Here is a 23,404-nt window from a genome sequence, read left to right as displayed (position 1 = left end):
ACCAACTTTGGCCATTTCTGGACCATGATAGCCTGACCACTGTTGTCCATGCACTGGTAACCTCCAGGTTGGATTACTGTAATGTGCTCTATGTGGGGCTGCCCTTGAGGTTTGTCTGGAAGCTGCAACTGATGCAAAATGTGGTGGTGAGACTGCTCACTGGGGCAGGGTATCGCCAACATGTCACCCCACTGCTGAAAGAATTGCACTGGCTGCCCATTAGCTACTGGGCTAAGTTCAAGGTTCTGGGTTTGGTGTACAAAGCCCTATACAGCTTGGGACCAGGATACCTGAAAGACTGTCTTACCCTGATATGCCCAGTAGATCACTGAGCTCTGCAGGTGAGGGCCTCCTGCAGATACCATCTTATCAAGAGGTCCATTCCACACAACATAGGAAGCGGAGTTTTAGCATTATGGCACCTACCCTTTGGAATTCCCTCCCCTTAGATATTAGACAGGCACCAGCTCTGTTATCTTTCTGGTGCCTACTGAAGACCTTCCTCTTTCCACAAGCCTTTTAAGTAGAGACCTTATCCCAGTTTGTGTCTGTGTTGGAATTGTTTTTTGAGACGTTTAAAAGCTTTAAAAAAATGTTTTTAAACATGTTTTGTTTGAATATGGTTTTAAAGATGTTTTGTTTTTATATGTCAATGTCTGTTTTTATATTTTAGTGTTTTTGTTTGCCGCCCTGGGCTCCTACTGGAAGGAAAGGTGGAATAATAATAACAATAATAATAATAACAATAACAACAACAACAACAACAACAACAATAATAATAATAATAAAATCACCACCAGCAGCACATTACAACCGTCTGCAATGTGGATGTGATACTTGCACCACTAACATGCAATGTCCTATAAATATAGGTGATGGCAGAAAGTCTTAAAACTAAGCTCCATGACATCACAGCTTAGAACCAAAATTACTATTTATTTTATGTATTTATTTAAAATATTTCTATCCTGCCCTTCTACCCTCTAATAGGGCACTCAGGGCGGCTTACAAAAAATAAAATGAAACACGTATATAATAGAATTGTAGATAATAAAATCACAAAAACATTAAAATAAATTAAAATACAATTAAAATACAATACACACACACACACACACACATATATATACATATATATTTAGGGAGTGGTACTAAAGCGGACTACAAGGGTAAAATTTAACATAGAAGGCATAAAATCAGTGTCAGGCTCTACCTTCAGTCCCACCCAAAGGCCGTCTGGAACAAGATTGTTTTCAGAATTCTCTGGAAAACCATCAGGGAGGGAACAGAGTGGACTTCTTGGGGTAGGGTGTTCTAAAGCTTGGGGGCCACAGCTGAAGAAGCTCTCTCCCGAGTGCCTGTCAGTCTAACATCTTTCACTCCAGGCACACAGAGGAGACCAGAGGCAGATGATCTTAAATAATGGGCAGGTACATATGGGCATAAGTGGTCCCTCAGGTACATTGGTCCAAGGCCGTTTAGGGCTTTAAAGGTCAGAACCAGCACTTTGAATTGGGCCTGGAAGCAAATTGGGAGCCAGTGGAGTTGATAAAGCACAGGAGTGATATGCTCCCTGCGCCATGCTCCAGTTAACATTCTGGCTGCTGCAGTTTGAACCAACCGTAATTTCCAGACCGTTTTCAAAGGCAGCCCCACATAGAGTGTGTTACAGTAATCAAGCCTCGATGTCACCAATGCATGTGTCACTGTGGCCAAGTCAACTGCCTCCAGGAACAGACGCCGCTGGTAGACCAGTTTGAGTTGGCCAAAAGCACTCCTGGCTACTGCAGCCACCTGATACTCAAGCAGCAGGGCAGGATCCAGGAAGACTCCCAAACTGCGGACCTTCTCCTTCAAGGGGAGTGCAACCCCATCCAGAACGGGTTGAAACCCCGTCCCTGGTGCAGTTTTCCCCTTGACCAGCTGTACTTCTGTCTTGTCTGAATTAAGTTTCAGTTTGTTAGCCCACAACCAGCCCTTCACAGGCTCCAGGCACTGCTACGAAGTCAAAGCACAATGTCTAGCTTACTAACAGTAGAAGCATAGCCACTTATAGTTACAACTATTTTATAGATGAAACACAACAAAACCAATATAAAAATGGAGGGAGGAGTTGAGCTCCAGCAGGTGACTGTTTCAGAAACTCTTAATTACCCCTACAGTAGGGATAGCAAAACCCCACTCCCCCCCCCCCCATATTGCCATTTGGGGACCTAACAGCTGCCATTTTGGCAGCAGTGGCTAAATTTTTTAAAAAATGCTGGAGTGGACAAAATAGCACTATAGTTTCATTGAATTCTGTAACTTTATTATATGGCTGTCAGCTAATTGTTGTTGCCGTGCTAAGGGAAACATGAAACCAGTTTGTTTCATCTTAATTTCAACAGACTAGACACTTAATTGAGAATAATCCCTGCTTTCATGTTCAGAACCAAATTTATTAGGGATTAAGAACATAAAGTCTACATTATTTATCCAGTTTGGCCTAAATGATTAAATCAATTTTATGAGTAATTTCACCCCCACTCTAATTTTTTTGGTGCTATTATATTCAAAGATTCCTTCTGCTGTGATTCAAGTTGAGCTACTCACCATAGCTGCTTCTTGGCTTGGGGCCTATTGTGCTGAATGGAAATTACCATTATTTTCACAGAATCGTGCACCCTAAGATATTCCTACTACAAAAAGACAGAGTATATCAGCATTCTTCTGTCTTGCAAGGAGCTCAGAGGAGCACATTAGCCCCATTTGAACCTGTCAGGTATGTTAAGGGGAGAAAGCATGCAATAAAGTTGCCCAGAGCTCCTCGGGAAGTATAACTGATTGAACACAGGATTTCCACACCCAAACCAAGCATTCCAACCACTGTATCATGCTGGCACTCAAGCAACCTAAGGTCCCATGTAGGTCTTTTGCCAAGAATTTCTTTAAAAACTGAAATAGTAAGAAGAACTACAAGAAAAATGTACTCAAGAGAATGCATTCCCAGGGCATTGCACTATGTTCAAAGTGACTTTTTTTTAGCTATTGCTCTGTATCCATATTCCCCTTGGGATCCTTGCTGGCTTGAAGACCCCACAAAAAGATTCTGCAGTATGGAAAGGAGTTAAACTTTGAACACATGGACATAAATGTGCACATCCACATCCATACATAACTATAATTAAACTAAAGATAAAACAAATAGCAGAAAACACATGCAGTTGAATGAATGCAAAGATGGCAAAAATGTTAGCAGCCTGAATAGCCAAATTACCAATATTTGCTTTTGTTTTGAAATCCGAGCTCCTCTTTTCTCTACAAATCTTTTGTAAGATTTAAATTCATTCCATTGCTGTTAGTATTTGATTATTTATAAGTGATAAATGAAGAAATGTTAATAAATGTACACAATGTTGCATCTTCAATAGTCATTCTCCAACTTACTTGCAAGTTCTTTGCACTTTATAATTTTAAAAACAGCAATAAAATGGCTATTTTGCTTGTTCACACAGAACAGCATACATGGAATCGTCCCCAACACTTGGGGCTATTCATACAATTTGATGCACATTTAAACATCTGTAGTATTATGTTGAACCTACTTATTTGGGGAAAGCTACCATATTAGGCCTATCAGTGACTGTCTCTAACCTACCATTATCTCACAGGAAAAAGAGGGCCAGACCAGTGCTTTGAACAAATATATACAGTGCATAGAAAACTCTGCTGCTATCAGATTTTTTTTACCTAACTCTGTTCCTAACACCAACACCACCTTGCATGCCACACACAATGTGAGTAAGAACACTTTCTCCAATGACAAGAAACATTCAGACAAGACTACAAATTTCAGATGTCGCCAATGGAAAAGTAATACATGTGTTTTACAACAGTCAAGCCTATGCAGTCTCTAAAACAGGGGTTCCCAAAGTGTGATCCATGGACCCCGTGTTCTGCAAGCTTCGAGCAAGTGGTCCATGTCTGTGGATTTGTGGCTGAAGATGGGAGAAGCACAACCATCACTTTCAATATTCATATTTACTTTTAATTGCTTTTTTATTTCTTATATTGTATTTTATTGAATTACAATTTGAAATCTATGGAATACAATAACACACAATATATAAGAAATAACAGATGCAATAAGAATACAATTAAAAATCACATAGCACCAAAAAATTGCTATAACAAGCAAAAATAAATAAATCACTGAGTAGTCCAGCAAGTCCCTCATCAATTTTCATGTGGTCTGGGGGCAGGGGGAGTTTGGGAACCACTGCTCTAAAATACAATGCTCATCATTAGCAATAAAGAGCTAACTAAGGGAAATCACAAACATTTCTTATATACAGTTCAAATGTTTGGATGAAGCCTGAAGTCCACCTTAAAACAGAGAATTTTAAGGGGTGCAGGGGTGTAGTCATCTGGGGTCTCGGGGTCCCTGCAGGGTTCCTATGTCTCCAGCATCCTATGAGTCAATCAGCATGAAACGGAAATGTGTTACACCTGAGAAGAATCTTCTAACATGCTTCCTTGTCTTTCCTGCTGATTGGAGACAATCAGAGTGAAAGGAGGTGAGTCAGCCATTGAGAAGACTCTTTTCAGTAGCTAACTCTCTCCCTTCCATGTTTATTGGCTCCATCTGTTGTGAGAGAAGACATTAACAAGGATCTCATTCTCAACCTATCAGCAAAAAAGGGGGTGTGGCCATGACTATCATGAAGGGACCCTGCATTTCTGAATTTGCCACTACACTACTGGTGGGGAAGAATTACTACTTATGATTAATGACACAAGAAGCCACCATATTAAAAGTGTCTTCATCTCCAAGCTATTCAATTCAATGACTGACTTAAAAGAACTCTTATGCTTTAATATACAAGGGTATTATCAGATTAAATAGAATTCTAGTCAACACAACATTTTCAAGCTGAAGTTCTGGTTTGTTTGGTTTTTTTTAAATCACAACCAAGAATTATGATGAAGCCATCACCACTGCATGAAATATCAGGAAGTTCCCACTAACAGGCAGACATTAAAGGTAGTAAAAACTGTGAGTGAATGACCAGCATCCTTTTCTATGGGACTACAACAGCCTTAAAAGTTCATCCAATACAAACAAATAATTCCAAAGATGTTAAGGCCCTACCTATTTGGAAGGACAGCATTGTTTAGTTAACAAGCTAGCCATATGATTGATATGTTCATGACCATTTTGTTGAACAAGAGAAACTTGACATTCAACAATGTGTACAATTTGTCATTTCTTTTATATGTAATCTGCTCATCCTAAAACAACATTAGTAGATACGCAGGATTGCATTTATAAAAAGCTTATAAAGTATCCCTGAAATATACCAGCATGAATATATACCACTACAATAGGGTTTGCTCCATTCATCATATATCACGAGCATAGCCCTCATGATGGTGCCATAGACTTTGAGATGCCCATTTAGGCCCAAATGTACACAGAACAGCTATGATGGTTGCCCCCCATGTAGTAAGCCGTTTGCGTACATTCATCTATTTCCTACAGACTGAGAATGTATTTAGTGGCACAGCAAATTATTTGCAGAGGGTGGGAATTTACAGTTGAGTCAGGAAAATTCCCCTAGTGAAAGATCTACTGCCACAGGGAACAATACAGAGCAGCCTCCATAATGGCAGCCATCTTCAATGGATTTCAGTTTGTGTTGTCCAAGGCAGCCCCATTCTTAACTCTCTGCCTACATTCTTGGAAAGATACGCTGTTCAGAACTAAAATTGGCAACAGAGTGATATTCTGAAGCGTATTACTTTATTGGCAGCACCATTAGGTAACTCCAGTATACATTTCCTTGGGGCAGGGTGGCTAGCCAGACATAGCTCCCATCACTCCTGTTAGCTCTGCAGGCTGGGGATGATGCCACCTGGAGCCCAACAACATCTATAGGGACAGTGGCTAGCTGCCTGTGTCTTAGGGCTATTTCCCATCTCTATACGCAGGGCAGCAGTGGCGGAACTTCTCCTGCTTATGTGTGGAGCTGTGCAAATGAGGGTCTGGTTTCCCCCTTCTTCACTTTAAGGACAAGGACTCTGAAATGCTTCATGATTAGATGGTTCAAAAATGCAAAGTCCAAAGCCTGGCAGTTCAAATAAATTGACGTTTTCAAAATCTCCAACACACGTGACTTTAGGACACTAAGGAAGAGTGGAGTGATTTCCTGGAGGACGAGGGCTTAAGGGGAGGGGCACAGGCAGACGTTTCCAATTCATTCTCCCAGAGAAAGGTTAAGAACTTGCCAGTGTGAATCATATTCACTTATCTTCCATTCTGTCTGCTTAGCAGGTCTGACTGTGGTTGTTTTAGATGAAGAGAAGAATGGCCCTACATCCGGAGGCTCTCCATGCTACCCAGCAAGTCTGGCCTATCATGCAAATGATAGTTGGGGTAGGTGGGACTACTCCCATGAGTTGCAAAGGGGAGGGTGATTAGATCATGAAGCTGGGGTGCTTGTGTGCAGAATATTATCTGCAGTAATAAAAGCTAACCCACCCCAAAAGCCTGCCTGAAGAGCCAGGTCTTCAAGGCCCGGCAGAAGCTCATCAAAAGAGGGTCATGACGGAGATCACTTGGAAGGGAGTTCCATAGAGTGGGGGCCACAATTGAAAAAGCCCTCTCCCTAGTTCTCACCAGTCTAGCTGTTTTAACTGGTGGGATGGAGAGAAGGTCTTTTGAGGCTTATCTTGTTGGGCAGCATTGCTGATAATGCTGGAGGCGCTCCTTCAGATAGACTGGGCCGAAACTGTGTAGGGATTTAAAGGTCAAAACCAACACCTTGAATTGGGCCTGGCAAGCAACTGGTAACCAGTGCAACTCCTTCAGCACTGGAGTGATGTGATCTTGCCGGCAGTTGCCTTTAATCAGGCACGCCGCCGCATTCTGTACCAGTTGCAGCTTCCGGATTGTTTTCAAGGGTAGCCCCATGTAGAGCGCATTACAGTATTCTAGGCGAGAGGAGACCAGGGCATGCACCACCAATGGGAGTAGATGATTGAGAAGGTAGGGGCGCAGCCTCCGTATCAGATGGAGTTGATACAGCGGCGACCGGCTCACAGCCAAGACCTGAGCTTCCATGGACAGCTGGGAGTAGAGAATGACCCCCAGGCTGCGGACCTGGTCTCTCAGGGGCAATTGTTCACCATTGAGCACCAGGTCCAAATCCCCCAGGCTTCCCTTGTCTTCCAGTTAGTCTTAGAACCTGGTGGTCTGCCCAGGTGAGCAGGACAAACCAGAATTGACTAGTGGGGGGGGGAGAGCACTTGAAAGGAGTAGAGAGGATTAGCAGCAAAATTAATGGGAGAGTAGAACAAAGTGGTTTAGTCTTGATTCAACCACAAAGCATACAGCATCTGGCACAGCACATTACCATTACTATAACAGGCAGAAAAAGCATCTATCAAGATTCTCAGCCATTTTCAAGTGGTCTGTGGGAGAAAACACTCGGAAACCTAGAGTTCTAGGTTTAAAAAAGAGAGAAAGTAAAGAGAGAAAGTGCTAGAAAACTCTAGTGCCTATAGAACCTATCCCTCTTGCCATTTGAATCTGGAGGTAAACTTTGAACTCCAAACTTTTGAACTATTGTAAAGTTTATCTAAGTCCAGGGATGACTAATGTGGTGCTCTCCACCTGCTGTTAGACTACAACTCCCCACTATTATTGAACACTGACCAAGTGTGCTAGAAAAGGCACTATAGTCCAATAGTGCTAGAGGACACAACTTTGGCTGCCCCTTAATCTAGACCAACTATGTTCTTGAAAGCTTTTTCTTGACAGTTTTGCTTGCAGGTTTGAAGTTCTGTAATATAATTTTTAGATATAGCTCTGCAGAAGAGAAGAACAGATCACTTCTGGAGGCTTCATGACTTGGTTCCTTCTTGTTTTGTTCCTGTTTGGTTCTGCACTCATGTTGCTCAACAGTACAGGACATGTTACCCACCCACTCACAATACATAAATGACTGAAGGGTCAGACTCCTTGCCCAAAGTTCCAACTATCAGACTATCATTCATAGCTAGGGTTAGTCTAAGGATAGCTACATAGCTACTTTCCCTCAAATTTCATCTTCCTATTAGATAAGCTACTCAATGAGCTGGGAGGGCAGATTTGCTATCCAGCCATTTTTCTCTGCAACCACGTATGCCTTGAGGAGGAGCAACCATCACCAGAAAGTGAGGTCTCAGGTGGAATTGGACATGAGAACATAGAAAGCTGCCTTATACTGAGTCAGACCATTGGTCTGGCTAGTTCAGTACTGACTGGTAGGGACTCTCCAGTGTTTCAGATGGGAGACACTTCTAGCCCTGCATGGAGACGCAGGTGTTTGGAACCTTGGACCTTCTGCATGCAAGGCAGGTCCTCAACCACTGTGCTATGGCCCTTCCCAAAGGTTACAGTGCACAAAGCCATTGGTCTTAAAAGGTGGGTAGTGTCCTGAGCTGGGCTGTAGTTACTTTCTTTATACAAACCAGGAGCTCTATACTGGGAAACATTCATTTGAATAAAGCACTTTGATCCCAATAAAATCAACACGATTCAAGTTTGTCACTACTAACTTTTCACATTGTTTTCAGTAAGACTGAAGAGAACTTTGTCTGGCTACAACCCAGAGTGTCTCTAATAATCACCTCCAGATGTAAGAACTGTCCTGGATTTAGTGGAATCTTCTTTTCCAATTAAGAAAGCCTTCCATAGCAGAAATTCTACCATGCTATTTTCCACTAGCGACAGGGCTTTGACAAGGAGGTCATCTACATGCAAACACACTGCTCTCTCAGGAAAACAACCAGAATGTCAAACATACTAGGTGAAGTGAAGACTCCAAATGTCAAGGCACAACAATGATAATGTTGCCCATTGACACAGAACCTGTAACATTCCTTGTGACTTGGTCTTACTATATTTAAATAGACATGCATGAGATCGATTGATACCATGCAATTGTAATACATGACTATGTAAAACAAGATCTGCATGTGGAATGAAGTGAGCCTGATTTAAATCTAAATTCAAAGGTCTTTTGAATCTAGGAGTTTTGATTTCCTGTTTCTTTTGGGAACAAGAAGCAAGATAGAATATACCCCTCTGCCCTGCTGAATGCCTACCACCTGCTCTAGCACACGGAATGGTGGCAGTTGGTAAGCAACTTCCATTCCTCTTCTCTGAATTTCTTGATGTAGGAGATATTACAAAATGCTCCCTATGCTTTTTTCCCCAAGCTCAGTGGCATAATTTGGTATTATAGTGCCTAATACACAACCATCTTAAGAGATATACTTCCATTCCACAGAGACGTTTGTCAGCCTCCTTCCCAAGTGGGAGGTTGGCAAAAAAACAAGATGGTCTTTTTGTTGGTAGGCTGGCAATTATAGTTGTTGCTAAAGTAGGGCTGTTTGCTGTCCACTCATGAACTTTTCTTCATTTGGACAGGCACACTCATGGAAAGATTTTTTTTAAAAAAGTGTGCTGTTCTTGGGATTGATGTTTGAAGCTGAGGGAGGGTTTAAGACTGGCTGAAGGGAGACTCTTTTCTGCTAGTTCCACTAGAAGCTTATCAAGCCGCCACCCCAAATAGGAGGGCCCTAGATAAGGAGGTCTAGTGTCCCAACATCTGAGCCAGGGAAGCCTTGGCCAACACATCTCTTGGCATGACTCAAGCTGAAAGTCCCACTACATCCAAGCTGGCATCTACCATATAGACAAAAGAGAGGTGATGAATAGAATTAATCTTTTTATCCATGAATTTGATCTCTAAGCTCATCCAGTGCTGGCAAAGATGACACTCATGCCTGAAGCCTTAAGGGCTATAGCAGAGGCATCAAGATTTCTCTTCAATGTGTTTTCCAACTTACATTCAAGGTGGTATTTACTATCAACAGCACTAAGACAGTCTGTATCCATAGCCATAACCACAGTAACTACCCTGGGAGAAGAAAACAAGCTTGCTCTCATTAAAGAAGGGAAGCTTGAGAGCAGCTTTATTTACATTAAAAGACTTAGACTCCTGAACACTTATTTTGAGTACCTATTCAAAGGCAGCACTAACATTTCAAGAGGTTCTTGGTATATGGTTGACTTGATGTAGGATCTGGTGCTGTTGTAGTCAACCTTGTTTTGATCACTTTGGTCTGCATTCTGTTTAAAGAGGAAATAATCAGATCTGGCAACTATTCTTCCTCCATAGAAGAATCAGAGGCTAGTGCTGCCTGATGATTCAATGATTCTATCCAACAGAAAAGGTGCTAGTTTATGCCAGGAGAAGGATAGATCACTTAGAGCTGACTTCCCCAGGCATATGCCCTCAGGTTTTACTAGACTACAACCCCCCATCATCCCCAATCAGCATGGCCAATGGTCAGGGATGATGATCTAAGTTGAAGTCCAAAAAGCTGTAGACTTAAGGCTGCGAAAGGCCAAGTAAAAAAGTACACTCTTTTTCCTGTAAGGATGGAGGGGCAATGTGGTCTCCCTCTTCCATCTCTGAGGCACCAGCATAAGATATATCTTCTAGGCCAAACTCTAAATTTATGTATTTAATGGATTTATGTACTGCATTTCAAGAAAAAAAAATCTCCCCAAAGTGCTTTACAAGCCACATAATCAAACATACATAAATACAATGTAAAACCATGAAATATTACAAAAATCTCAGAACAGTATTGGAAAACATTACTAAAAGCGAAAAGACCAACACATATCCAGTGTAAAATGATCAAAATCAGGCAAACAATAGGCAGATTCTCATCTCGGATCAAAGTTGTTGCTAAGGCAGTGGGTCTTTGAAGGGAGGGTGTCAGCCATTGTTTGGTGTTGGGGCTGCTGGTGTATGTTATCCTAAGCAGACTGTGAGCCAGGCACACATTGGGATCTGAGACTGTTTGGGGAATCAGTTTAAAAAATCCATATTTCATCTCTGGCGGTGTCAGCAGCCTGTGGGGTTCTATTCAAGTATCACACTAAACATAGGTTAGCATAACAAGAATGAGCTGCATCAAGTCTTCGGCTCACACTTCCTCCTCTTATCTCTTTTTCTAATTCAGCTACAAGAAGTTTGGTAGCAACTATTTTTACATCACTTTTTCTGTTGCCTAAACCAATGGTTTGTTTCAAACAAACGATCACTAAACTGGCTTGCCTAAACAAATCATTGTTAATAGTAACCAGCGTTTAGGGTTTAGGTACAAAGCTTTGTGGTTAACAGGAAAATGGAACTGAAAGTTCCAGACTCATCCTTGTGACTGTTTCAGAGAAGAGATGGGGATGCTCAAGCACAAGGCTCACTGCAGCTCATTCTCATCATGTTAAATTATGGCTTGACATGATGTGCAGTAACTGGCTCTGTTGGGAGAAGAGATGTCTGCTCTATTAAGGTTTTTTTTTTTCAATACTCCCAGGACTGTACTTCCCAGTCAGATAGGAAAAATTACTCAAGCAATTTGACAATCTAGGTCCTGGAATTGTTCTTACTCACTATTAGAATATTTACTGGCAAAAAACCCTCCTCTCTTTTTCAGCAACCTCTCCAAAGGTGTGATGCAGGAAGAGAAGCGGCATACTTCCAGCAGAATAAAATAGCAGCCATGGTGAAGATAACGCTCACTCGCTTTGTGCCTTGAAGCAATTTTCAAGTGCCATGGCCAACTTGAAAGAACCACAGTTCATGTGTACCTCTTAAATGGAAGCCAGAATTAGCAGGGAAGAGTTTACTGGGGATTACCCTCATAATTTACAATTTACCACCTTCTGCATGGCGAATGGGTCTTCTTCCTACCAGTCTACTTCTTGTTTTGGGTGATGTATTTTCAACCAGATGACTGAGCTGAGCATTCTAAGCACAAGCCTAAACAAAATTATTCTTCCATTCTAAGATTATAGTTAAAAATAACAGTGATGTGTGTGAGGCTTTTGCTGAAATTGTCTTAAAACAACATGGAAATATTAGTTAGCATGGAATTCAAATAAGCCTACTAACTTGGGTTACGTTTTTCACAGCATATAAAATGAACTCTTTATTAGAGAATATTGAGTACATTTCTTTACATTCTTCAGTTACAATCAAAATCCTTTATTTTTTGCTCACACTTGTAAGCATAATCCTTGTTTCATTCATTTGTGGGTTTTTTTTTTACTTCTGAAGCAAATTGATATTACATGTCCATTCCAATACACTTATAAAAATGTGTTTGATATATCCAGTCGAATCCAAACAATGTCCTTCCATACGCATAGGCAGCAGGCATTTTCAACTCAAAAAGGAGTTATTTCACACCTTGAGCTAGAGTTCTGTAGAAGAGAAGAAACTAAATCCAAAATATATTTTTCTGCCTTCACAAAATTGTGGAAAGATGAAGCTTCTAAATAACCAACTTATAGCACAGTGCAAGCTCTTCCACCAGAACTTCTGTAAGCAAATATTTCTATTCACAATTTGCATGATCGAACCTACTGTACGTATAGGCACACACAAATGCAGAGATGGAGATAATACTCTGAATACCTCAGTGCCTACTCCTCAAATGACAGTCAACATGTACTGTAGCTATTTTCTTTGGTGGATATAGAACGGAAAGGTGGATTTCTATAGCTCTTGACACTTCATTAAAAGTACCTTTGTTATACACTAGTTAATTTGTTTAAGGAGTTTGGAAATAGGGATATATCCACTCCCTCCTGCCAAATGAAGCCCCATTTACCTGCACAGCATGGATAAGCGGGGCATAGTTGCGAGGAGGGAGCGATGCTGCCGCGGCCATCTTCATTAAGGGCAACGTCGTGTGTCGCAGCACTATGCGTGCGTGACGTGCAGCAGGGAGGGGAGGGGCCATGGGCCATTTAAGGCCAGGCCGCCCCTCCTACCTCCTCTTTCAACGAGCGACGAGAGGACGATGAGGGACATAGCAGAGAAAGCTGCAGGACAGTTGGCGTTGGTTGGGCCTATTAGGCCTAATTGGTTACCCCCAGAGGGGGTTTTGGGAGCCCCAACAGCTGTGGGTGGTAGCGTTGCGGCATGGCTGCGACTGGGGCAGGCCTCGTAAAGGGGCCTGACCAGTGGGCCTCGTAGTGGGGCCTAGCAGTGGCACGTCCGATACCCCCCCACCTAGCAGTTGTGGAGAGGTTGATTGAGGCTTTTTATTGAGCAGCGCAGTTCAGGAGGCAACGGCAGGCATGTGTGGACATGCAGTTCAGGAGGCAACAATGGCCTTGGTTACTTAAGGGCATGGCCCTCAGTTGCAACAAAAGGGCATGGCCCTCAGTTGCAACGAAAGGGCATGGCCCTCAGTTTGGCAGGCATGCATGGCATGCAGTTAATAAGGCAACATCGGCCTTGGGTACGTCTGCTTTGGTCAGACATACTCCCACGAAGGGTTTGGCGTGGTGTCTGGAGCCCGATAGGGATGGACCAAGCGCGAAAGAAGGTCAACTGGCAAATTCGGTTGGCTATTCTGGGGCATGGGGGTTGGCTATTTCACACCCTGCATTCAGCATTGGATGGGTGAACTGTACAGGGCCGATGGCGTTCATCTGTCTGACGCAGGTAATGTCTTTTTGGCAGACCTGCAGAGGTGTCTGCGAGAGGTGCTTCTCGGCAGTGGGTAAAAGGGGACTAAATAGAGATTTGTCCCCTTTTTGTGGTGGGAAGGTGCAGAAAGGGAAATAGGTAAGGACAGTTCGGTGGCCCCCTTAGGCACCTTTGGGGGTGATTGGCGGTTCCAGAGGCCTGTCTGTCAGAGCTTTGCGGCTTGAGGGCAGGATATGGGCTGCTTTTGGGGCCAACTTAACTCATCCACCCGAGGGTTGTGCAGCCCCGGGGGGTGGTGACCTGAGAAGGCCCCCCTACTCACCTACTGGGTGTGGCTGGCGGAAGGGGTAAGCATGGGGCTTGCCCTTGTCCCAAGCAGGGGCTGGTCGCCCGTGAGCTGTATGGCAAGATGCTTGCTTATAGATAGTTCCGCACCTAGGTTTCCCTCTGCAGGTCACTTTAAAAGGTGTTTTTGTATAGTTTAATAAAGTGGGCCTTGTTCAACCCAAGCTGATGTGTCCTTGTCTTATTTCGCCCCTTCACTCGCAAATGAAGCCCCACTTACCTGCGCAGCATGGATAAGTGGGGCATAGTTGTGAGGAGGGAGCGATGCTGCCGCGGCCATCTTCGTTAAGGGCAATGTCGTGTGTCGCAGCATTATGTGTGCGTGACGTGCAGCAGGGAGGGGAGGGGCCATGGGCCTATTTAAGGCCAGGCCACCCCTCCTACCTCCTCTTTCAGCGAGCAACGCCCACCCTGCCCTTCCTCTCTTATAGTGTGTTCAATGGTCGCTTCGGGACCGAGTAGGAATTTTTACCCTGCCCACCCTTGTTTGGCGGGCAGGTTTTTTGCCTACTCCACACTGTGAGAGTGGGATGGAATCGGGTTAGGGGGCGTTGTGATTAATAGGTGAATTTGGCTAATTTGGCTATTTTGTTATGGTTGAAGTTTAATTGCCCTAGGAGGGCAGTTTATAATTGGGGCACTGGTGTGGGAAGGTGCGGAAAGGGAAATAGGTAAGGACAGCTCAGTGGCCCCCTTAGGCACCTTTGGAGGTGATTGGCGGTTCCAGAGGCCTGTCTGTCAGAGCTTTGTGGCTTGAGGGCAGGATATGGGCTGCTTTTGGGGCCAACTTAACTCATCCACCCGAGGGTTGTGCGGCCCCGGGGGGTGGTGACCTGAGAAGGCCCCCCTACTCACCTACTGGGTGTGGCTGGCGGAAGGGGTAAGCAGATGGGGCTTGCCCTTGTCCCAAACAGGGGCTGGTCACCCGTGAGCTGAATGGCAAGATGCTTGCTTATAGATAGTTCCGCACCTAGGTTTCCCTCTGCAGGTCACTTTAAAAGGTGTTTTTGTATAGTTTAATAAAGTGGCCCTTGTTCAACCCAAGCTGATGTGTCCTTGTCTTATTTCGCCCCTTCACTCGCAACTGTAAACAGTGTCAACCTTTAATTTCTGACTTTGCTTGGGCTCCTGAGTGTGACTTCTGTGAAAGAAAGGGTTCCTTCCCAGAACAGAAGGCTTTTGATCTAGAGAAGGATCCCACTGGCAAAAGGAGGGAAGGCAATCCCCCCCCATTCTGAAGTCCCCCAATCCTCTGAAGCAGTTTTTCAAGGGGCACAAATAGACAGCAGGGGGAATGCTGAAATTGGTGCAAGTCACACCCCTTCTGCTGGTGGAACTGAGGATTCAATCTATGATGGTTTATAGGACACTCCTATGAAGGTTAAAAAGTGGTCCATCCCTTCATGTACTGTGATGTACTTTAATGATGGGACATTAAAGTCAGGAGAAGCTAATGTAAGTGGAAAAGGGAACAAAAGGACTGAGGTTAGTTAGATCCTAGACTTCCATGACACACTGTCCACAAATAAAAGTAAGCAAATCATAGCTAGCAGTTAAAGCTGGAGAGGAGTTCTTGCATCACTACTGTGTATGACCAGCTGAACCATATAAGTATGCTAGAGGAATGTGCAGTGTACATTGATGGTGATATACAAAATAAAAATAATGACAGAGATTTTTGAAATATTCAGTGGTATATAAATGCTTTTAAAGAAATAAAATACATAAATAAAAATACTATATTATGGGATAAACTGATAACTTACTAGGGGGACTGAGAAACGCATTCATGTCACATCTTACAAACCAATAAGCAGCTCCCTGTGAAACATTGGGGAGAGGGGGGAGTTTCTGGAATACATTCTGCTCATGCAACCAGGCTTTCCTAACCCCCTTACACACCTGTCTCGGACACTCAACAAAATCGTGATCCAACCCTATTGTTACTGTAGACAACCTATCTTTACTTCCAACTTTTCTTCTAACTTAGTCCAAAGCCTTGAAGCAAGGTACATAAATCTTTAGCTTGCCTCAATAGCATATTGGTAGGTGAAAGCAACCCAGTTACATTTCTTAGAAAATGTAATGAACTAAAGGTGACCTCACAGCTTTTACAGATATCATCAAGATTTCAAGAGTCCTGAAGAAAAGTCAAAAGCAACCTCAATAGAATTTGCATTCCTAAAAACCTGATGCACTTTTGAAGTTCCTGCACTACAGTATGGGATAAACTGATAAAATACGAGGGGGAGTGAGAAATGCATTCATGTCACATCTTACAAACCAATTTCTAAAATGAGAACACCCTGGAAAATTCAAACGGCATCCCAGTACCACATTAAAAGCACATAAAATGCTATTTAATGGTACTAATTGTACTACTGCCGCAAGCATGTTGTCCAAATTGGGAGTATGTGGGGCCAAAGAATCATGTTGACTTCAGACATCAACCAAAAAAAAGTTTGATGAATTATGTGAATATGTACCAGGCAACATGAAAAGTTTAATATACTAGATGATATGTTACTGTTTTAGAAGAAGTGTTTTTAAAAATCAACAAAACTCTTTTTAAAATCCTGAATATTACAGCCAAAGCATGACAGGAGACCAAAAAATAAGCAAAAATACAAAGCTAGTTTTTAACATTAACAATACACTCTGAGTACAGAAGAACGAAATCAATTTAGATGGGGAATGTCCTATATGCTAATCAAAAATGGAAAGGCAGATTAGATGGCAAATGTTTGATATGCTAATCAGGTATTTAAGATATGGGCATACAAAGACAAAGTTAGGAAAACTACAGAACCTTGATGGCTGCTAATGTGCAAATTTTTAATCTCACTTGTTTTCACAGGTACAGACATATGTGATACAATTAATGTAGGCTTGAGCAGCTACTATCAAAAACCGGATTAGTTTGCAGGGATTTTATCATAGCAGCTGCCAATGGTCAACATAAATACTATTTTAATTTTAACTCTTCCAACAAAGCACTGCAGTATTCATACCATAGATGCATGCCCATTATCTGAACCAGGAGAGAAGTAGCAAGTAAGCCTACAGGAAAGAAAATGTGAATATCTGATATCAACTATTGTAGTAATTGAAAAACGTTAATGTTAGCAGGAATATTGGTACTTACTGTGCTCGCATCTCTGTCTGTTCCCGTAGTAATCAAGAAATGCACAGACATGCCCGTTCAGACACAGAGGCAAGAACAGAAATAAAAAAGGGGGGAAAAATTAGAACACAAGCCGCGAACAGTTTTAAAATGGCTTTTATTTATATAAGTCATTGCACATTCCTAATACAGTGATTTCCTGAAAATTACATTTTGTAAACATGATTTACAGTTTAACCATACACAAAGCTTAGTTCTTTCCATGACAGAATAAATTACTTTTATTTCTTCAAAAATCATTCAAGTGCAATTTTGTCCAATATTTAAAGGTGTTCTAAACAAACCTACAAAAACAGATGTTCTAGAACTTTCATTTCAACACATTCACCTTGAAATTTGATTCTTCATTTGCCCACCCTCCCCAAACCTCTTTCCATTAAAGTTTACTTTCTTTAATAAAAAAGAGAAAATTACCCACTTATTCTGTTTTAACAATTTTCCACAATCTTGTGCGGGCCACTGAGGTTCCAACTAAGCATCTGTCAGGGTGTCAAAATGTCCTGCATTTCATAAGAGCAGGAAATCCTTAATGATCTCCCAGCTTAAAATACTGAAAAACTTCCAAGCTGAATTTTGCTTCAGTGATATAAATGCAGAATGCCATTCTTAACGTTTAGCAACCAGTTTGCTCTTGGCTTTTGCTCTACATAGCTCAATTTCTTTAGAGATGCCTGAAATTTCCAGCAATGTGCCAATATGCACTTGATAATGTCCTAATCAGGCTTTCCATGCCTCTCACCTCTGTGGTGGTCTGCATCGTGGTGCTTCTTGTCATCTTTTATTGCCAAGTGAGACTGCCCACCCAGAGCACTTGAGAGGGCAAGAAGGCCAGCGCTGCTCCCAAGGGGAGGAATTCCAGGAGGCTGAAGTCCTGACGGGTGTGGGGTTAGAGGCACTGGAGGTCCATGGCCGTGCGAGAGGTGCTGAGCCTGCAACTGCTGTTGCTGTTATTTGTGGGGGTATTTCCAGGTAGAAACAGTGGCACATAGCAGGACCATTTGAAGGGAGGAAAGAAAAGAAGGAGAACTGGTTAGCCAGCTGAACTCACTGACACTTCCGGTTTTCAAAGCCCAACCTGCTCCAGCTAATCACCCCGTACCAGATTTCACAACTGCTAGAATATTTTGTCAGATATTGATCCTCTTTTGTATTACAGAACTGATGTAATTTAATCTACAGCCCGACTAATAGGAGATTTGCACAGTCTAGACTCTTAAAAAGACATCGGCCCTCTCTCCAAATCCACCCCTGTATTAACAGAATTAGTGCAGGCAGAACTACACAGTTTGCCCACATCCCCATCCCCAAAAAGCTCATTTCTACTACTACTCAGAGAGAAACCCCTAGGACCTATTCCCAGGTAAGTGTATATATGATTGTTAAACCTTGTGGCATTGTCAGCTTGAAGCCCAATTCAAATCCTCTCCAGTTTCTAAAATGTAATCAAATTGCTTATATTCATAAGTTGTTGCAGTAGTCATGATTTCATCCAAAGGGCATCTCTCAGAAGCTGAAAAAACTACCATGTCTTGTGTTTGACGTATCCTGTCCATGACACAACCATACCAATTTCCATCTACCACCTCCATTACAGGTTAGTAGTGATGAATTGATTAAAAAGAGGGAAATTGTTACTATATATCTAAACAGAAGCATTTAAGAGGGACATAAATCTAGAAGAATATAGAAAAAAACAGAATTTCCCCTCTCCTGCACATATCTTAGATCAAGAATCTCAAATGAACAGGCCTAGTTTTCAATTTTATTAAACCTGGCCACCTATCATTAAAACTTTGAAAACATGACAGCTAGGAAATCTAAGACACAGAAATTGAGGAGAATAAAGTTTAAAAACATTGCTCAATCACAGACACATTAGGTATCTTAGAGCAGGTCATGATCTCAGCTACAGTACTCACCATTAAAAAGCTTAACCAAGCCCACAGGGTTATAGAGGGAAAATACTTTAAGCACTTTCATATTATGACTGATATAAAAATGATATTTATAACAATATTTCTAAATAGGAATCCTAAATGTGCTGTGTGTATTCTAACATGGCACAGCATATTAAATACTATCTATACTAGAATACTAAGAATATTAAAAGTACCCATGCTAGACTTTTTAAAATGTTTTCATCTTACCTACCACCCTAATTCCTATATTTCCTATCTTTTTGTGCCAATACTGATTCATGCATAAGCACCTCATATGCCAATTGCCCAAACAGTCCATTTTAAAATTGAAAAGTCTCTTCAAGCTAAGGGTGTCACATACCTTTACAAAGAGACCAGGTATGCTCCATATGATGTGATTAAAACTGACCAGAGAATGACTGAATGACCAAACAAAGGGCCATAGTTCAGTGGTAATGCATCCGCTCGGCATGCAGAAGGTTCCAGGTTTAATCCCAGGAATCTCCACGTATGGCTGGGAAAAACTCCCGCTTGAAACCCCAGAGAACTGCTGCCAGTCAGTGTAGACAACATGAAGCTAGGTGGACTAATGGCCACATGCACAAATATTAAACATCCAGGAGAATTAATATTTTACCAGAAATATTCTTCATCACATACATGAGGAAGAATGTAGACTGGTTTTCCCTACCACTACACAGAGTAACCTTTTCTGTACAGCCTTTTATGCTTTATATTTTGAGGCCAAGTGCAAAACTACTAGGGTGCAAAAGCATAAATTCATGCCATAAAAAGGAAAATAATATGCAGCAACACAGATGCCAACATGCATTCCCTCCGATATGAACAATGGATGAATCCTGTGGAAAGGTTCTAGGTCACACAGGTGTGCCCATACATGCACAATCCTGTAGATTTCCTTACACATCTGCACAGATTGTTCTGTTTTAGTTGCATGCTGCAGCAGGATCCAACATCAACTTAAAGGCATACAGAGCCAGCTTCCAGCTATGTTTTCCCCACCCCACACAGTGGAAGCTATCATACTATCAGAAAGCGAAGCATCTGAAAAATTAAACGGTACCTGAAAAACTGTACCAATTGTTCAACTGAAATCCATTTAAGAGGCATTGGTATATGCCAACCAAGTTCTACTATAATCAAAACTGGAGAATGTGGTGCAAGAAACTATTTTTACCACTGAAATGGCTCAAAACGGGCTGAATATACAAGCAGTTATGGGGATAAAAGAAACAAAACAAGGCCTTCCATTTTTTCTTTTTCCAACCCCAATGTCTCTTTATACTTTGAGTATACAGTAGGGCCCCACTCATACGGCGGGTTACATTCCAGACCCCTGCCTAAAAGCGAAACCCGCTGAAAAGCAGAACTCATTCAATAGAATGGCGCCCGATGCCCGAAAAACGCTGTAAAAGCGGAACAAGCACGATATGAGTTGGGCCTTACTCTAATTGAAAGCCGCTGTATTAGCGGAACGCCATAAAGCAGGCTGCCGAAAAGTGGGGCCCTACTGTACTGAGAGAATGGCTGTGTTTCCGTGGAATGCTAAACCATAGCTCAGTTCTATGTACACAACATGGAATAAGCCCAAGGTCCTTCTCCCTCTGCTGCTGCCTTCACCAATGTTTAGCTTCACTTTCCCTTAATGTTGATTTGTCCTTGCAGGCAAACCAGATGACTGTTGGTCACAAGCTGGTCAGTTTCAAAACAAGTTCAACTTCAAGCCATGGCTTCGTGAACCATCCCTTGTTCATGCTCAAGGACAAGTCTACATTAGGGGAAAGTGAAGCTAAACACTGCTAAGTCCTCTTTGCCACACCGGAGGAAGAGAGGGAACTGTAGAAGCCTGAGACGTCACTTAGGCTTGTTCCAGGCCAGCTCACATGCATAGCACTAAACCATAGTTTAGCATCACCTGTGAGTAAATGTCTCTACTTTGGCAATCAGAATTCTCTTTTTATTAAGAAAAAACTTGTGTAAGAACATAGGGAACTGCCTTGTTTCTCATATGACCAGCTGGCTCAGCATCGCCCACTCTAGCTAGCAGCAGCTCTCCAGCTTTTCCCCATCACCTATTATTTGATCATTTTCCATGGACCTTCTGCATGCAAAGCATGTGCTCTGCGCAAAGTCTCTCTTCTCCCCCCACCCCACAACCCTTCAGGTAAAATGTGTAGCATTCCATCTGAAAAACTAGGTAATTTTTTCTTATTACCAAGGATGTTTAATAGGTAGCACTCTTCTTCTCTCATTTAGTCTTCAAATTTCACATTGAGCCTATGGCAAATGCGACATTGCAAGTTCATCATTAAAAGAGAAAAACAGAAAGATGCCAGTAATGAAATGGGGAGTGGAATGATGCCTTTAATGAGGCACACGCTTGTCAAGAAGTGAAGCGCAACCATAGATATGGAATACATAACTTCCTTGTATGATATATGTGTATGTGTGTGTGTGTTTTGGGTATGCCAGTCTATACACAGCTTTATACTCAGGCTGCAACATTTAAATGCAATTAATCTGACTGATTGATAGACTAAAAGATGGCAGATTTTTATGAAAAAAGTCATCATCTGCAGATGCCACCTTCTTAAGAGGCATTCCTCCCTTTTTCACACTAAAAAGAAGGGAATGTCTCTGTGATGAAGCCTGCTACGATGCATGCATCAATGAATCTAAAAGCAAAAATATGTTCGTTTTACAACTTTTTTTTTTTTTACACAAAGCCAAAAATCATTCAAATGAGACTCCTATGGTTATTGACCATATTTTTTTAATCAGGCCACAGATTTAATTTATATAAAACTAGAGAAGCAGTTGCAAGCGCATTTGGAGGAAGCAGATTATCTGGATCCATTTCAATCAGGCTTCAGGCCTGGACACAGGACTGAAACGGCCTTGGTCGCCTTGGTGGATGATATGATGAGGGCATTGGATAGGGGCGAATGTACTTTCCCTGTCCTCCTGGATCTCTCAGTGGCTTTTGATACTGTTGACCACGGTATTCTGGAACGCCTGGAGAGGTTAGGTATAGGGTGCACTGTACTGCAGTGGTTCCATTCCTTCCTCTCTGGTAGGTACCAGAGAGTGGCACTGGAGGATGAGGTTTCGGATCCTTGGCCTCTCATCTGTGGGGTGCCACAGGGTTCCATCCTCTCTCCGATGCTGTTTAACACCTATATAAAACCACTGGGGGCTATCATCAGGAGATTTGGGCTGCAATGTCACCAGTATGCGGATGACACGCAGTTCTATCTCTCATTTAAATCTTCACCGAGGTTGGCTGTAGAAACCCTGTCCAAGTATCTGGAGTCGGTGAGTGGCTGGATGGGAAGGAATAAGCTGAAGCTAAACCCGGACAAAACCGAGGTACTATTCGTGGGAGACAAGGGAAGGTTGGGGGATGTTGACCTGGTGCTCAATGAGGTACAACTGCCCTTGAAAGACCAGGTCCGCAGCCTGGGGGTCATTCTTGACTCCCAGCTGTCCATGGAGGCTCAAGTCTCGGCTGTGAGCCGGGCGGCGCTGCATCTGATACGGAGGCTGCGTCCCTACCTTCCCAGCCATCTGCTCCCACTAGTGGTACATGCCCTCGTCTCCTCTCGCCATACTGTAATGTGCTCTGTGTGGGGTTACCCTTGAAAACGGTCCAGAAGTTGCAACTGGTACAGAATGTGGAGGCTCACCTGATTAAAGGCAGCTGCCAGCAAGATCACATTACTCTAGTGTTAAAGGAGTTACACTGGTTACCAGTTATTTTCCGGGCCCAATTCAAGGTGTTGGTTTTGACCTTTAAAACCCTGCATGGTTTTGGTCCAGTCTATCTGAAGGAGCGCCTCCAGCATCATCAGCGATGCCGCTCAACAAGATCAGCCTCAAAAGACCTTCTCTCCATCCCACCAGTTAAAACAGCTAGACTGGTGAGGACTAGGGAAAGCACTTTCTCAATTGTGGCCCCCACCTTGTGGAATTCCCTCCCAAATGATCTCCGCCATGCCCCCTCTTTCATGAGCTTCCGCCGGGCCTTGAAGACCTGGCTCTTCAGGCAGGCTTTTGGGGTGGGTTAGGTTTTACTTACTGTTGATTTTAATGTTCTAATGTAATTATATGTTTTTATTGTGTACGTCGCCCAGAGTGGCTGGACAACCAGCCAGATGGGAGACTAATAAATCTAATAAATAAATAAATAGAGACTTGTCAAGTTTGAATGAGGATGTAATAAATTGGATGGCAAGGAAACAGAGGTGACCGATTGTCCCACACATTTCACATCCTCCTACCCATCACTAAGGTCGCTGTTGCAGGTAAAGCACCAGGTGGGGCACATGTTTGCTTTTTTCAGACACTGCCCAACTCCATAGGCTTTCATGGCCAGGCAAGGAGCAAAGGCA

General features: G+C 42.6%; 1 protein-coding gene across 3 annotated transcripts in view; it reads right to left on the bottom strand.

Moving 5' to 3' along the window:
- The window catches only part of LOC133385043 (transducin-like enhancer protein 1), a 119,989-nt gene that overhangs the window by 55,318 nt on the left and 41,267 nt on the right, over nucleotides 1-23,404 (bottom strand). For all 3 annotated transcript variants that reach the window (XM_061627252.1, XM_061627262.1, XM_061627271.1), the window contains exons 7-8: nucleotides 17,813-18,017; nucleotides 17,035-17,051 (exon numbers count right to left, since the gene is read on the bottom strand). In XM_061627252.1, coding sequence (XP_061483236.1) covers nucleotides 17,035-17,051; nucleotides 17,813-18,017 — 222 coding nt within the window. The remainder of the gene's footprint in view (nucleotides 1-17,034; nucleotides 17,052-17,812; nucleotides 18,018-23,404) is intronic.

The sequence above is a fragment of the Rhineura floridana genome, chromosome 1 (genome assembly GCF_030035675.1).
Source record: "Rhineura floridana isolate rRhiFlo1 chromosome 1, rRhiFlo1.hap2, whole genome shotgun sequence".
Lineage (NCBI taxonomy): Eukaryota > Metazoa > Chordata > Lepidosauria > Squamata > Rhineuridae > Rhineura > Rhineura floridana.
This window is presented reverse-complemented; position numbering and strand designations above follow the sequence as displayed.